We start from the raw sequence: 17,062 nt of genomic DNA, 5'->3' as shown, positions 1-17,062 counted from the left end.
TACGTATGTGTATATGTGAGAATGTATGTGCAGGGGTGAGTATATGTTTACACGGTGTATGTACACGAAAAAATACGAGTCCCCCTAAAACTACAAGCTATAACAAAAACAGATACGTACACCTATATCATGTTTTACTATATTTTACTACTATCTTTTATTACATTTCCTTTTAATTTATTTTCATTTATTTCAATTCATTTCAATTCATTTCATTATATTTCATTATATTTAAGTTCATTTCATTATATTTCATTATATTTAAGTTCATTTCATTATATTTCATTATATTTCAATACACTTCAGTACACTTCAATACACTTCAGTACACTTCAATACACTTCAATACACTTCAGTACACTTCAATACACTTCAGTACACTTCAATACACTTCAATACACTTCAGTACACTTCAATTAATTTAACTTAATATTTTTTATTCTCAATGCACAGCACCTTGTTGTGCAAAGGCGCGTCAGACTTAAAGCCGAACTTTGCTGTTTTTCAAATGTAACAGTATGTCATAATACAAGGATTTCTTAGGTAGTAGAAAATGTGCAGTTACATACTCGTATGACAAAAAATTTAAGCAAGTTTTAAATACCTCCGACTCAATTGTATTATCAAAATAAAAAAAGAAAGAAGAGTTGTGGGGGGAAGCCTCTTCTTCCTTCACATTCGTGTTTTCATATTCCTGTTCAGCAGATTTCCCATTCTTATAATAATGTTTGTACTGCTCAACTATTTGTGGTATTATATTTTTAAAATGATTTTTAAATTGATTTATTGTAAAAAGGAAAGGTGTTATGTGTGCAGTATTTATTTGTTCCTTTATACATGTATCTCCTTTAATGTCTGCCTTTTTTGACAATATATTTTTCTCTAATCTTCTAACTTTTTTTTCTGCATTGTTCATAATATTTTTATGAATAAATATATCAAGTGGGAAAAAAAAATTCCAAGCGATTTTTCCAAATTTTCTTTTTTTATAAATAACACTCTTCATTTTTATTTTGCTCTCTTTAATTAATATTAAAATTAAGCTACATAAAATGTAGAGGTTCATTTTTCCCAAATTTTTTTTCCATTTTGTAAGGATATCATATAGGAGTAAAAAGTAAAAGGGCTTGTACACATGTATGCACTGAAAAAAAAGAAAAAACAGCAACATCTTCACATTATCGCTTACATGTGTTAAGTCAAATTTGGATAAATATTTGGACATATCGTAATAAATAGTAGAATAATAAAATTTGTTAAGACTGTAGATCAAAATAAAGTTTAGCGTATTTTCAAGAGAAAATAAATTTTTTTTTTTTTTAAATATGTCTTCTATATTATCATAAACGTTATAATTGCAGCTGAATGGAAGGGTGTTCAGTATATCACTGTATACAAAATTGGGATTATTATTGCGGTTAATACCGTTGTTATGATTGATGTTAATGCTTCTGTTAGGAATGCGATTAATGTCAAGATGTTCTCTCTGCAATTTTATAATTTTCCTCATGTAGGATTTACCTAAACCTAATAACGTTTCCCTTCCAATGGACGCGCTAATTGCACAATAAAAATGTTTGTTCATAAATTTTTGATGATTTGTGTGCAGTCTCGACTCGAGGTGATATAAGCAGCTCAAACTCGATGGGACATTTATGTTTAAGTAGTATATGCTAACTAGAAACTTTGTCATATGAAAAGTAGCACAGTCCAAATAGTTGTTTAAAAACATTAGAAGAAAGTTATAGCTGTTTATTAGTGTTGGGCTAAGCAGTTGGGAAAGGTAATCCTCCCTCCTATTGTTAGTGTCGTTATCATTACCACTGTAGAATCCTTTTCCATTAGTAAAACCGCAGTATTCTACAGACCCTTGTCTTGTATCACGTACGTTTAACTCGTTCGAAGTAATCCCACTACTTAGATGGCAGTCCGAATATTCTTCCAGCTGCTTTTTATCTTTTCTGCTAATGTGCATGTTGTCTAATTTGAATTTGTTCAGAATCGTTTCATGAAGCACGGGATAATCGAAATCGTTTCTTAGTATATTTTTTTTTTTTTTTTTTTTAGCACCTCATCATTGTCATTGTCCCAATCCAACTTATTATCACTATGCTGAAGAAACCGAAGGTACCTTCTATTATCTTCATCATTGAGTAAACTTTTTACTTGATTAAGCTGATGCATTCTAACTGTGTGTATAATGTATAACAAATTAGCTATTTTATGGTAATGATAATTTTGTTCATTTTTTTTTTTGTCCCCACCTTGCTTGTTCATAATTTTTGGTGTAATTTTATTAGCAAATATGGAGAAAGCAGCAAAGATGTAGAAGTAATTGGAGACATTTATAATGTACATGTTTTTCAAAACGTAAGTAAACATTTCGTAAAACAGTTTTTCGAAGCGACAATATAGTAGCTCATATGAGATAACATCCACACATTTGCCATCTCGTTGGGCATATTCACGTTGATGCTGATGTTGATGCTGATGTTGATGCTGATGTTGATGCTGATGTTGATGCTGATGTTGATGCTGATATTGATGTGCATGTTCATGCTTATATTCATATGCGTAATAGTGAGACAGAAAAGAGCTGCACAGGTAGAGAAGCAGTTTCGAAATCATATTTATTTCAGATAAGGAATAAAATTTCTTGCCATTAATAGAGCTAAAATAAATATGGTTGACTAGGTTTACAATAGAGTTATTTTGGACAGCTGTCTTCTCTTTTGTCTGAAGAAGAATATTTTGCCTTTTTTGTAAAGGAGTTCTTTCTTTTTCCTTTTCCTCATCCACTTCATAACAACGTATCATTGATCGATCATCCGTATTAACCGAATGGAAGAGTAGTCCCCTTTTTTCCTCATAGTTGTATTCCCTTTTTACACCATCTGGTGGGGGTGTCGAACAGCGTGTACGGCAAGAAGGAGTGGGAGAGGTGTGTGTACTATTAATACTAACACTATCCACTAGCTTTTCTTCAACTCTTTCTGTAATTACATGTGACAAGTTAGTACATGCTACCATATCAAGTGGTAGATTATTTGCATTTACTAAGTTTCTGTCTCTACTTTCTAGTAAGTATACATCATTTTCATGAGTGGATGTCCATTCTGGTCTATTCCCCTTGAGACCATCCCAACAGTCAACTAAACGGAAAAATAAATTTTTATAATTTTTTCCTATTTCATCTTTTCTCAACTTAGCAGCATATCTCTTCATATCTGAAGCAATTTGTGATAAGCTATTTTTAGAAAAAATTTCATTAAAATGTAAACTTTTAGAATTAAAAGAAATCCTTAAAAAATTTAGTAATACCTTTACATTCTTATCTGTTACTTTCGTAGCTATTTTATATTTTTCTCTTAATTCGTTATATCGCGTTTCTTTGATTCTATCAGAGGGATATGTAAATTGGAAAATTTGTTGTCTTATGTGATGAGTGTAATGTTGTAGTGAAGCTGTAGCTTCTGGACTATTCATGATTGGTTTTCCCTTCCTATTAGTCATGTAACTATCATATCTTGTGTCAACTGCTTGGTACGAAGGTGTGTCAACAGCATCATACAGGGGCCTCTTCTTCTTCGACTGACTAAGTAGACAATCCTGCATCTCGTGAATGCTATGGTTATCTACCATTAATTCTTCTTCTTGCTGTTCGGAATAATTGTTTTTATTCGACATGTACACATTGTTTGAGCGCCTGTTTGGAGTACGTACGGTAGTGGTACTTGATTTAGTGCAATGTCGATCAGTACCGTTTGTATCCTCAGTCTTTCCTGATGAGGCTTCACAATTAATATTTGCATTGTTCGTGCAGGCAAAATATTCGGGTAAAATATTTACGATATCACCTTTCGAGTCTTTATCTATTCCACTTGGTTCATCTATGAATGAAGGAAAGACCTTAATTTTAACATTTTGTTTTTTGCTTGCAAAAGAATAATAATCACTGTTTTGTAAAAAGAGGTTAATATGACGTATGGTAGAATTATGACTAGTTAATGTCTTCACATTGTGAAAGTATTCATAGTCTAGTTCTTCTCGATTCAAATTTTCTAGAATAATTTTTCTGTACAAGAGAATGTAGAGATCATTGAAAAAGATATTCAAAAAAGTGTTCATATTATTAACAAGGTAGGCATTAAACTGTAAATATGCATTTTTTAATTCCCTGTTCAGGCAACTTTTTTTTTTTTCTATCATATGATATAAGTTATCTCTGAAAGTGATACTAAGGTCACTTATTGATGATCTGTTGTCTATCCATGTTGTAAATATATATGATCCCTTTGATAAAAGAATCAAGATATGAATTATATCAATATTATGAATACACCTATTTAAGTAGCTTATATATACATCCTTAATACAATAATTTATATACAACAAATTTGTTTCTGTAATTAAATTAATACACTCCTCTATTTTTAGCTGATCCTTATTTAACAGACTAGTTAAATAGTGCATTATTTTATTAGAGTATTTCATATATTGTGGGAAAATATAAAAAAAAAAGAGAATCTCATTTCTTGACATAGTGTAACAGTTGTAACTTAAATATTTATATATACAATTTAGCAGTACTTCTTTTTTTTTTTTGTCAACATAGATATTCTTTCTTAAATTATTTATAAGGGAATATATATTTTTTATCTTTATTTTATAAATAAATTTCATATATATGATCTCCTCCTCTGATAAATTGTACGTATCTTTAAGTCTCTTTAACGACCTTTCGAAATTTTCATTCTTCCTAAAATTACTTCTCCTCCTCAGAGTGTCCACGATAACATAGTCTTCGTCCTTCTTTGCAGAAACGGTACCCATCTCACTGATTACCCCTTCGCGAACTGCTGCTCCTGTTACTACTCCCGGTTCTGCAGCTATTGCCCCCTTTTTTTTTTTTCCCTCCCTACCCTTCGTTTCAAACGCCTTTATGTCGCTATTGTTTTTCACGTATATGTACTTATTCTTGTCAAAAAAATATTTGCTCGCTTTTTTCTCCTTTCCGTTAATATCAATTCGTACAATCTTCTCATGATTCGACAGTTTTTTTAGGTTCTCTTCGTATTCTTTTATCTCTTCCAGTTTCTCAAGCATGCAGCAGTTTTTGAACCTTTTCAAAACTTTGAATAGATTCTTAGAGGCTTGCATTATGCGAAATGTTGACAGGGTTGGCTGTGTTAACTGGGTTGGGTGTGTTAACTGGGTTGACTGTGTTAACTGGGTTGGGTGTGTTAACTGGGTTGACTGTGTTAACTGGGTTGACTGTGTTAACTGGGTTGACTGTGTTAACTGGGTTGGGTGTGTTAACTGGGTTGACTGTGTTAACTGGGTTGACTGTGTTAACTGGGTTGCCTGTATTGACTGTGTTGATTGTATTGACTGTGTTGATTGTATTGACTGTGGTGGCTGTAAACAGGGGTGAGGCAAAGCGCTTCCTGTCAAAATGCTTTCCGCTTACAGGAGCCATAACATCATATGGGCAACATAGAATGAGGAAGGGATTAAAAAAAGAAAAAAAAAGAGAAAAAAGGATGAATGGAAAAACGAAAGAAAAATAGCTTAGGTCGAATTATATATGATGGAGTTACGCCAATCGTGCTGTGACAAAAACTGCGAGTTTTTCTACAGTACCTCGGGGTATTTTTATGCACTTACCTATTTTGCGAATTTTACTTGTTTTTAATTTTTTTTTTTTTTTTTTTTTTTTTTTTACTTTAAGAAAAAGAATAAACTTGAATAAAACAGGGCCTCCCTCGCTTGCTGTTTGCCTTTTCGCTTCATGTGCAGTATACATTTCTATTCATATGCATATGTTTATGTGTGTGCATATACGTAAACAACCTTTCTTTTCTTTTGTTATATCCACAGCGGTGTTTCTTCCTGGAAAAATTTAGGACATTTTCGATACACAGTTCAAATTGCAGGAAATATTCAGTGGCATATTTATGGCCCTTATTTCTTTAATTTTGTATGTATTCCATATTTTGCATATTTTGCATTTTTTGCATATTTTGCATTTTTTGAACTTTTTGCGTTTATTTCGTTTTTTCTATTTTTTGGGCTTTTTGCGTTTATTTCGTTTATTTCATTTTTTGGGCTTTTTGCGTTTATTTCGTTTATTTCGTTTATTTCATTTTTTGGGCTTTTTGCGTTTATTTCGTTTATTTCATTTTTTGCAAATTTTTTTTTTTTTTAAATAGCTGTGATTAAGTTGAGGTGATCTTTGCGCAGGCTTTTTCTACTCAACATATGTGCATCCTTTTTACAGGTAAATACACATACATATATATACACCCATACATATATCTACACATATATATGTCTATACATACATATGTCTATACATACGTATATCCCTACATATATATAAGTGTTGGTCAAGTGACCTAATCAGATTTCAAAATGAGTTGGACACCGGTTAAGTTTTGTAAAATACATAAAATGGTAAAAAAAAAATAAAAATAAAAATAAAAATAAAAAATATATATGGAAAAATTAAAAGAGGTATACACAAAAAATAAGGAAAAAAAAAAAAAAAAAAAATGGAGAGTAAAAATGGAGAGTAAAAATGGAGAGTAAAAGAGAAAGGGCAAAATTACACATAACAAACAAATAACGAAAAAAGTATAAGAAAAATAAAATTGTAATTTTCGAAACGAATAAAAAAGGAGTAACTGAGTTGGAACATTTAAAATAACATGTAAATGAAGCGGACAAATATGCAACTTAAATGTGTATATATGGGTCTATTTTTATGTCGACGAGAAACTATTTTGCATATGTGGACACACATGATCTTTTTTATTCTGGATACAGGGAGTATATGGAAATATATTATCGTTTTTCTATAGTTCTTCTTATTCCATTCCTCTTAATAGGTTTCACCCTACTGTGCCATGTTCTATTTTTCCTTCTTTTATATGAGCTTCTTAATTTTGCTTATCTTGTCAAGAATAATGTTTTTGTTTACTTCGTATATATATCCCCCTAGGATTATGTTATCAAAAAAGTAGTATAAAAAATGAAAATTAAAGAGTAAGTCGAGCTCACAAACGTTTGTAAAAAAGGTGTCTAGGAGTTGTGCCATAAAGTGGATGAACTCCAAAATGTATAACTCGTTCTCATTTTCTATGCACACGACGAAGTAGAGGCCTACGAAAAAATAAAATAAGCAAATATGCGGATAAGCGGATAAGCGGATAGGCGGATAAGCGGATAGGCGGATAAATGCGTAAATAAAATAAACATATTTGGGAAGCTGCCACGGTGGATGAAACACTAATTGAAGTTTTACAAAAAAGACTTCTCACACACACACACACATATATATATATATATATATATATAGCCACGAATGCACACGCAGGTTATTGTCATAAACGTGGTCCGTTTTTTATGTTCGCTCTTACCTGCATATAACCTATAGACAACTTTAAAATTCTCGTACACAAAAATGTTTGAGTACGACCTACTTCTGTTAATTAGAATTTTATTTATGTCTCTCTCTATTTTCTTTTTCTTGGTTTCATTGCAGTTAATGTACCTACAAAAAGAAGGGGAGAGGAATTGAAAAAAAAGAAAAATGTGTATTTACTCCTTCGATGCAGTTAAGAAATTGTGTTCTTCCATTATATCACATTTCGAGTTTCATTTCTTCCTTTTTCTCTTGTTTCTTCAGCTGACCATTTGGAAAATCTTGTCTTTCCCTGCCTATTTTGCAGGAGTATAAAATTTAGCATCTTCAAAGGGGAAATAGTCAGTCGAGATAGGTTAAACAAACGATTTGTTATATCAGGGTTACGGTTACAAATGTTAATGTTAATGTTACGAAAAAATGTTTATATGTTAATGTTAAGAAAAAACGAAAAGGAATATCCACCAATTTACTTCTTGTATTCTAAAGTATACTTAGAGACGGTGAAAACAGCTCTTACACTATCTTCTTCTTTTATACTACCTTATGCTATTTTTATTTCGTCCACGTTTTCGAAAAGGAGAAAATCAATTTGTGTTCAGTTGGTAAATTAAAAGTAAAAAAATTTGTTTATAACATATTAATTGAAGCAAAAATGATGAAAAAAAAAAAAAAAAATCAAATTACAGTTTTGCAAAAAAAAAGGCTTTTCATAATATAGTGCTAATTCGGCAATTGGTCTTGCAACACATAAATAATGTGGTGGGGGAAATACAACAAAAATAAAACAAAAAGGAAAAAAAAAATAATAATAAATAATAATAATAAGAGAAGGAAGAGTGGTAAATGGTTAAGCGTAAACAAATGATGCAACAGATAAAGTAAGATAAAAAAAAAATAATGTACTTATGAAATGATGATATAACATGTTGTTTGGCACATCTTCAAAAAAGATGGGTAATATTTTATACGTTTTAAAACTAAAAAAAAAAAAAAAAAGCCTATAAAAAAAAAAAGTTAAATTGATTAGCAAACGTTAAAATGATTAGCAAACGTTAAAATGATTAGCAAACGTTAAAATGATTAGCAAACGTTAAAATGATTAGCAAACGTTAAAATGATTAGCAAACGATGAAAGGAATAGCAAACGATGAAAGGAATAGCAAACGATGAAAGAAATAGCAAACGATGAAAGAAATAGCAAACGATGAAAGGAATAGCAAATATTGAAATGATTTAGAAAATATGAAAAAAATAAAAACATTTTAAAAAATATAAATTTCATTAAAAATGTCATGTTCATAAATTATTTCCTTGCCAATTTCTGTAACTTCATAATTTTATTTTATTTTAACCAAATTGTTTTTTTAAAATTAAAAAAGAGGAATGCCTTATGAAGTAAAATGTGCATATATGCATACAATGTATATACTCGTTTTCAAATATTGTATTCTGTATGTTCGGGTTACGCATAACTAGTTCGAACTATTGCCAATTTTTGAGGTATGCATAATACATGTATATATATATATATATATATATATATATATATATATAATATATATATATATATTTATTTATTATACATAATTATAGCACGCATACTCATATTTACGTACATGTGTTTATGCATACATGGGACAGATATCTGGGCCAGCGGAAAGGAACAGAAAGTTGGGGAAAAACAGTTCTAATTTTTTTTTTTTTTTTTTTTGTATTAATTGGGTAAAACATATTGAGAATGTAAAACTTTCCTTAAAAAGTGAATGCTAAATATGGAAAGCAGTAAAATATATATTTCTGATAATCATTTTTCTTTTTTTTTTTTTTAATATTTCATACTTACATTTTATTCGCACTATTTTGTTATGTATTTTCTTTTTTTTTCTATGTATTTTTTTTATTTATTGTTTTATGTATTTTTTTGTTATATTTATTTTTTCCTATATTTTTTTTATTTATTATTTACCTATTTTTGTCGCGTATGCATATACATATATATATTTCATACATTTAGTATGTATATGTGCACAATTCCCCTTTTAAAAGTGCTATTAATATTTCCGACCAAAAGAATTACCCAACGAAATATAGATAATTCAAAATAACAGGAAAAACGGGGGGGAGAAAAAAAAAAATAGGATAATTATTAATTGAGAAAAAAAAAATAAAAAAAGGATAATTATTATTTGAGAAAAATAATATAAAATAAGAAAAAAATGTATGAATTAGTTCAAAATGCTTTTATCTTTATGTAAAATCAAAGATTTTTCGTCTTTTTCTTTTAAAGGAGTTCGATGTTTATCCTCCAAAAAAATTTCGAATGTATTTTATTTTTTAAATAACGCATATAATATTATCAAAATTTTTTTTTTTATGTTTTGCTTAATATACGAATTCAACTATATACATTTGTACACGTACCAACACTTACAATATTTAATTGTTTCTGTTTGTCTAACTTATTTTTAGTATTACACACCTCAAAGACCAAGTGTCAAAGATATGGATGATGAATATAAAAAATTCTTGGAAATCAAAAGAAAAGAGAACAACAATATTCCTGAATTTAAAATAACAAATATTGATATAAATACTTTCAAAAAATATAAACACAAGAATAATCCTATATTTTCAACTGAGTTTAAAGTTTTTATAACAGGTTTTTTACTTTGCAGTTGGTGCGTTTTTGCTATTTATTTAACCGTCAGGATAATGTCTCCTGATGATTTTGATTGGGTCGAACAAGAGAGAAAAAGGTTAGAGAATGCTAAAAAAAAAATTATGAGCATAAAGGAAAAAGAAAAAGAAATGGATCAAGTGAGTAATACCGGTTAAAGGATGAGAATAACGTGAAAAAGGGGGATGAAGCAGCGAAAGAAAACTGCAAAGAGGGAAAATGCTATGAGAAAAAATGCTAAGAGAAAAAATGCTAAGAGAAAAAATGCTAAGAGAAAAAATGCTATGAGAAAAAATGCTAAGAGAAAAAATGCTAAGAGAAAAACTGCTACAAAGGAAGCAATATGATAAAACAGTAGTTCACTTAATTTTATTAAAATGGGGAGACATATATATACAATTCTTCACAAGTATTAGCATATGTACGTATGATCACTTTGTGCAATTTTTACCTGAACATACTTTAATTTTATTTTGAAAAACACTTTTTATGTTGTTTCAAAATGGTGTAGATATGTATGAAAAAAAAAAAACAAAAAAAACAACAAAAAACAAATTAGCATGAATAGGCCAGGTGAAATAAGAGGAAAGATGAAAAGGAAGCGAATTTTTTTTTTTTTTTTTTTTTTTTTTGTACATGTATTTTCCTGCATTTCTCATATGCACACTTAAAAAATATGAACAGTTCATATTATTGAATTTTTCTTTTTTTTACATAATGGGTAAATTGAGCTGAAAACATTGTTATGCAGGCAAAAGTAATGCACAATGAAAAGGAAAAAAAAAAATTTATATTCATACGTGTGTATATGCGAACGTAAATATAGGTGTAAACTTAATTGTTATAGTTATGTTTCTTTTTCAATTTCACTAAAATATATAGAGAGAAAAAAAAGGGGGAAACAAAAATGAGAGAAATCGCTGTATTTTACGAATTTCGTTCCATAAAATGAAGAGGTTACTTTAAAGAGTAAACAATTTATTACCCTATTTGGGTCTGGAAAACTAGGCGTACAATTTTGTTCGTGTGTAAGTAATATATGTATATGTAAACGTTTGTACAAATTTACAAATACACACATCCCGTTACTCATATTTGTTTCTCTGTTTTTCTTGATTTATATTAAAACTATGATCAAAATATGGTTGACACTATCACACAATTTAACATTTGTGTCCTATAGTTTAGTAACTGCAGTTGCATAATTTAAAATAACGAAGAGCGAAATGTGGGAGAATTTTTTTGTGTTTATAACGATAAATATTTTTGAGTTTAATTTCCTACGTTTTTATAAATAGGGTAAAATTGTAACTAATTTTATGGTTACTTTCATTTCGAATAATTTTGTTAATATTGTTATTTCTGTTAAATTTGCTAATTTTGTTAATTTTGCTAATTTTGTTAATTTTGTTAATTTTGTTAATTTTGTTAATTTTGTTAATTTTGTTAATTTTGCTAATTTTGTTAATTTTGTTAATTTTGCTAATTTTGTTAATTTTGTTAATTTTGTTAATTTTGTTAATTTTGCTATTTTTGCTAATTTTGTTAATTTTGTTAATTTTGTTAATTTTGCTAATTTTGCTATTTTTGTTAATTTTGTTAATTTTGCTAATTTTGTTAATTTTGCTAATTTTGTTAATTTTGCTAATTTTGTTAATTTTGCTAATTTCATTAATTTTGTTAATTTTTCTATTTTTTTTTTTTTAAACATTTTTCGAATAATGACGCAGTACCTGCGTGAATTTCGTATATAAATATAAATGTGTATATATGTAAATATATGTGCACATAATATATATTTTTAATATATATCTATAGATATATTTACATTTATTTATATACATAATATTTACATATTTACATTTTGTATATAATAGAAAAAAGGAAAAATCGCGACGTTCTTTTACGCTCACACTATTTCTCATAATGCTGCTTTAAAAATTTAATACTATATTGATAAAAAAAAAAATTAACTGTTGTACCAAATAATTTAAGTTTTCAAAAAAAAAGAAAAAAGAAAGAAGTTATACTCTACCTTTTTAATAATTGTGCACACTTTAAAAAAAAAAAAAATAATAAGTAAAATAATAGGTAATAAAATACATTATTTTGTAGTATTTATGAATGTAAAAAAAATGAAAAATTTATGTTTGCTAAGATAAAAGATTTATAGATGTTGAAAAGTGCACAATGCTCCCTTGAATTGTCTTTTATACATAATAAAAATATCTTTTTCTTCTTACCTTTGTAATATATATACACATAAATAATTATATTGTATATATATATATATATATATAATAATATACAAATGTTATTATATATGTATTTTCCGGATACTAACGCACGTTTTTTACAAATTTAATTAATTTTTTTTATGTTTTTATGAGTTTTTATGTGTTTTTATGAGTTTTTATGAGTTTTTATGTGTTTTTATGAGTTTTTATGTGTTTTTATGAGTTTTTATATGTTTTTTTTTTTTTTTTTATTTAACTTTATATACATTTTGTTGTTTCCGTTAATAATGAAAATGTGAGAAATTTTTGTGCGCTCAGGGGATTGTGAATATATCCACGTGTTTATATATGTTATATATATATATATATATATATATATATATATGGATGTATATGTATGTGTATGTATGTGTATGTATATACGCTTTTGTGTATTCATTTTTATAGACAAATATATACGTGCATATGTGTACACGTATTCATATTAACGTGTATATAGTACAAATATTTATATATATCGCAGAAGGGTAAACAATAATGGGATATATCACATTAAAAAATGCACATACATATATACAAACATACTTATATTTATATACATTTATATCTTTTTCATGCATTTCCTACCACCTATAATTTTAACGCTTTTAAAAATTTTCCACAGTATTGTATGTGCATATACATACACATATGTGCGCATATACATGTACAAAAGTGTACGCGTACAATTAGATATTTGTACGTGGAAATTTAGGTGTGTATATGTACGAGTATATGAATATGTAAATACATTTTGCAGCATCTTATCTCCGTTTTAGCCCTCTTTTTAAGCAACACTTTATTAACCCTATTCTGCTGTTTGCATTACTTTATTACCGTTTAATCGGCTTAATTAGCCTATTCAGAGTAGTATTTTATTATTTTTATTTTTTTTATTTTATTATTTTTTTTTTTTTTTGCATACGTGTTACCAGTCATATTGTATTCTACATTTGCTGTGTGTTATTTTGCGTTCCCTGGTTCAGATTGCCTAGTTCTTCGCTTAAGTTAACATGAAATGGGGTGTAATCAAAGCAAAGGAGTACATGAACTAAGGGCTAAGAGCTCTAGTTACCTGAATGAGCAGAATAAGAGCAAAGAACTAAGTGGTAGTAATAATGACGAGCTAGCCTTAAATCCTGGTATGTATGTAAGGAAAAAAGAAGGTAAAATAGGAGAGTCCTATTTCAAAGTAAGGAAATTAGGAAGTGGTGCATATGGTGAAGTATTATTATGTAGAGAAAAACATGGGCATGGGGAAAAAGCAATAAAAGTAATTAAAAAATCTCAATTTGATAAGATGAGATATTCAACTAGTAGAAACAAAAGTTGTGATAGTGATGAGAAAATTAATGAAGAAATATATAATGAAATATCTTTATTAAAATCATTAGATCATCCAAATATTATAAAATTGTTTGATGTATTTGAAGATAAAAAATATTTTTATTTAGTGACAGAATTTTATGAAGGAGGAGAATTATTTGAACAAATTATTAACAGACATAAATTTGATGAATGTGATGCAGCAAATATTATGAAGCAAGTATTAAGTGGAATTTGTTATTTACATACACATAATATAGTTCATAGAGATATTAAACCAGAAAATATTTTATTAGAAAATAAAAATAGCTTATTAAATATTAAAATTGTTGATTTTGGTTTATCTTCTTTTTTTTCAAAAGATTATAAATTAAGAGATAGATTAGGAACAGCATATTATATAGCACCTGAAGTGTTAAGAAAAAAGTATAATGAGAAATGTGATGTATGGTCTTGTGGTGTTATAATGTACATACTATTATGTGGATACCCACCTTTTGGTGGTCAAAATGATCAAGATATAATTAAAAAAGTAGAAAAGGGGAAATACTATTTCGATTTTAATGATTGGAAAAATATTAGTGAAGAAGCAAAGGAATTAATAAAATTAATGCTAACTTATGACTACAATAAAAGAATTACAGCTAAAGAAGCTTTAAATAGCAAATGGATAAAGAAATATGCAGATAATATTGACAAGAGTGATCAGAAAACCTTGTTCGGTGCATTGTCAAATATGAGGAAATTTGAGGGAAGTCAGAAATTAGCTCAAGCTGCCATTTTATTCATTGGAAGCAAACTAACTACATTGGAAGAGAGAAAAGAGCTAACGGACATTTTCAAAAAGCTAGACAAAAATGGGGATGGTCAGCTGGACAAGAAGGAGCTCATGGAGGGTTACAACATACTGAGGAATGTAAGGCTACCGCAGGCGGAAACGCGTGCAAACGTGTGTGTGTGTGTGTGTGTGTGTGCATATACGTGTATTTACGCATATATGAGCATTTCTGAATAAGCGTGCATTTACGCATATATGAGCATTTCCGAATATACGTGCATTTACGCATATATGAGCATTTCTGAATATACGTGCATTTACGCATATATGAGCATTTCTGAATATACGTGCATTTACGCATATATGAGCATTTCCGAATATACGTGCATTTACGCATATATGAGCATTTCCGAATATACGTGCATTTACGCATATATGAGCATTTCCGAATATACGTGCATTTACGCATATATGAGCATTTCTGAATATACGTGCATTTACGCATTTACCTGCACATGCACATGCACATTACTTGTGCGTGTTGTATTTACTTGTGTCTGTGCACTTGCTATGAAGAAGAAACACTTAAATGAGCTTTACGAACAAATAGGGAATTATTTCTCCATTCGTGCAACATTTCTGCGTAACTTGCTATTATATATATGTTTCGTTATTTCGTCATCCGTCCATTTTACTAATTTTCTTTTTCAGTTCAAAAACGAATTGGGTGAGCTAAAAAATGTAGAAGAAGAGGTGGATAACATTTTGAAGGAAGTGGATTTTGACAAAAATGGATTTATTGAATACTCAGGTAAACCAATTGTAGAAGTTGACCCTTTTTTTTTTTCTTTTTTTTTTTTTATGAGCTGCTGTATATATATATATATATATATATATATATATATACATTTTTTTTTTTTTTTTCTCCCTCCTGTGTATTTCCCTTTTTAGAATTTATTTCCGTATGTATGGACAAGCAAATTTTGTTCAGTGAAGAGAGATTAAGGGACGCCTTTAATTTATTCGATACGGATAAGAGTGGAAAAATAACAAGGGAAGAATTAGCAAACGTAAGCAAGAAAGAAGAGATACACAAGATATACATACATAAGTACACACAGATATATATATATATATATATATATATATATATATATATATGTCATACACACGTACGTATAAGTGTGATATGCACATACCTATCTGTATTACATGCAAATATGTGGAAACTAGTCAAGTGGTAGTTTCATGTTTATTCGATACACTTATCATGTTTATTTTGCTTCAAACTTTTGTACATACTCATATAAATGTTGTTACTTCTTCAGTTATTTGGTTTGACGTCAATAAGTGAAAAATTGTGGAATGACGTTCTTGAGGAAGCCGATAAAAATAAGGACAGTATGGTAATAACACGAAAAGGATAAAAGGAAGCAAAAGAACAAAAAGAACGGAAGGAGCAAATTAAAAAAAATGCAAAAAAAAAAAAAAAAAAAAAATTAGAACATACAACAACTCTAGTGTGCAAACACACACACTGAAAAGAGAAAAATAAAAACTACTGTACTCACATCGTTGTGTCCCCTTTTTATTTTTATTTTTATTTTTTTTTTTTTTTTTTTTTCAGATTGACTTTGAAGAGTTCGTGAGTATGATGCACAAAATTTGTGATGATAATAAATCGTCATAAAAAATGAAAATAAAAATATAAATAAAAACAAAAAGAACATTTATAATATTATTAATATTATAACTATTAATAATGTTAGCAGTAGTAATATTTTAAATTTAATTTATTTTTTCTTCCTTTCTATCTCTGCTTTTCCCTTTTTTTCTTTCTTTTCCTTATTTTTAAAGTCTTATTTATTTTTTTAATGTTCCTATGTCAATAATTTTTTATTTATCATTTTTCCTAAAATGAATTTTATTTAAGAGAAAAAAATTAAAAACAAAAGGAAACAATATAAACTAAAATTCATACGCAAAAACGTCTTGCGTGGTATCCTATTTTTAAGGCACATATATATTTATATATATTTATATATATATATATGCAATCGCATTAGCTTTAAAAATATATTTTTCATTTTTGTTCAACTGAGAATGGCACATATGTTGATAAATTGAAACATCAATTTTTCTTTTTTTTTTTTTTTTTTCTTTTTCACTTTTATTATACCATTTTGTTGTAATGATGGTTGGTGAAAAATGATAATGGGCATATGTAAATTAGTGTAATTAAGAACTGCTGAGATGACTAAATATTATGGGTCGTTATTTGATAAATTAAAAAAATAAAAAGAATTTAAAAATTCAGGATAAACGAAAAAAGAAAAAAGAAGGAGGAAAAAGGAGGAAAAAAAGAAAAAAGAAAAAAGAAAAAAGAAAAATATAAATAAAAAGTAAAATGGATAAAATATTGTAATTCAAAAAGTGGAAGGGTTGTCAACAAATGAAAGAATAAAATCACATGGTCAGATATTAAAGACTGTATAATAGCTATATATATAGCCAAATAAGGAAAAACTAAGCCAAACAGAAAATAACAACGAAGTGGGTACAGAAAAAATATATCT

At 28.2% G+C, this 17,062-nt stretch overlaps 7 protein-coding genes across 7 annotated transcripts; 2 read left to right on the top strand and 5 right to left on the bottom strand.

The window, feature by feature from the left end:
* Positions 1 to 481: 481 nt before the first annotated feature.
* MKS88_001089 (uncharacterized protein) lies at positions 482 to 1,975 on the bottom strand (the record flags this gene model as incomplete). Its single annotated transcript, XM_067219746.1, has 1 exon — positions 482 to 1,975. The coding sequence occupies one exon, from the start codon at positions 1,973 to 1,975 to the stop codon at positions 482 to 484; it is 1,494 nt and encodes a 497-aa protein (XP_067075021.1).
* A 62-nt stretch (positions 1,976 to 2,037) lies between these two features.
* Positions 2,038 to 5,106, bottom strand: MKS88_001088 (uncharacterized protein; the record flags this gene model as incomplete). The annotated part of the gene is made up of 1 exon (XM_067219745.1): positions 2,038 to 5,106. One exon carries the CDS (start codon positions 5,104 to 5,106, stop codon positions 2,038 to 2,040), a length of 3,069 nt encoding a protein of 1,022 aa, XP_067075020.1.
* Positions 5,107 to 5,146: 40 nt separating this feature from the next.
* MKS88_001087 (uncharacterized protein) lies at positions 5,147 to 5,479 on the bottom strand (the record flags this gene model as incomplete). The annotated part of the gene is made up of 1 exon (XM_067219743.1): positions 5,147 to 5,479. One exon carries the CDS (start codon positions 5,477 to 5,479, stop codon positions 5,147 to 5,149), a length of 333 nt encoding a protein of 110 aa, XP_067075019.1.
* Positions 5,480 to 6,928: 1,449 nt separating this feature from the next.
* Positions 6,929 to 7,751, bottom strand: MKS88_001086 (AP-2 complex subunit sigma; the record flags this gene model as incomplete). The annotated part of the gene is made up of 3 exons (XM_067219742.1): positions 6,929 to 7,164; positions 7,422 to 7,555; positions 7,696 to 7,751. 3 exons carry the CDS (start codon positions 7,749 to 7,751, stop codon positions 6,929 to 6,931), a joined length of 426 nt encoding a protein of 141 aa, XP_067075018.1.
* Positions 7,752 to 9,931: 2,180 nt separating this feature from the next.
* Positions 9,932 to 10,264, top strand: MKS88_001085 (uncharacterized protein; the record flags this gene model as incomplete). Its single annotated transcript, XM_067219741.1, has 1 exon — positions 9,932 to 10,264. One exon carries the CDS (start codon positions 9,932 to 9,934, stop codon positions 10,262 to 10,264), a length of 333 nt encoding a protein of 110 aa, XP_067075017.1.
* A 1,122-nt stretch (positions 10,265 to 11,386) lies between these two features.
* On the bottom strand, positions 11,387 to 12,031 carry MKS88_001084 (uncharacterized protein; the record flags this gene model as incomplete). The annotated part of the gene is made up of 2 exons (XM_067219740.1): positions 11,387 to 11,795; positions 11,949 to 12,031. 2 exons carry the CDS (start codon positions 12,029 to 12,031, stop codon positions 11,387 to 11,389), a joined length of 492 nt encoding a protein of 163 aa, XP_067075016.1.
* A 1,369-nt stretch (positions 12,032 to 13,400) lies between these two features.
* On the top strand, positions 13,401 to 16,176 carry MKS88_001083 (calcium-dependent protein kinase 1; the record flags this gene model as incomplete). The annotated part of the gene is made up of 5 exons (XM_067219739.1): positions 13,401 to 14,624; positions 15,198 to 15,297; positions 15,438 to 15,556; positions 15,815 to 15,892; positions 16,114 to 16,176. The coding sequence occupies 5 exons, from the start codon at positions 13,401 to 13,403 to the stop codon at positions 16,174 to 16,176; spliced, it is 1,584 nt and encodes a 527-aa protein (XP_067075015.1).
* Between the last annotated feature and the right edge of the window lie 886 nt (positions 16,177 to 17,062).

The sequence above is a fragment of the Plasmodium brasilianum genome, chromosome 4, assembly GCF_023973825.1.
Source record: "Plasmodium brasilianum strain Bolivian I chromosome 4, whole genome shotgun sequence".
NCBI classification, from domain to species: domain Eukaryota; phylum Apicomplexa; class Aconoidasida; order Haemosporida; family Plasmodiidae; genus Plasmodium; species Plasmodium brasilianum.
Note: the sequence above shows the minus strand (reverse complement) of the source record. Positions and strands in the feature narration are given on the sequence as shown.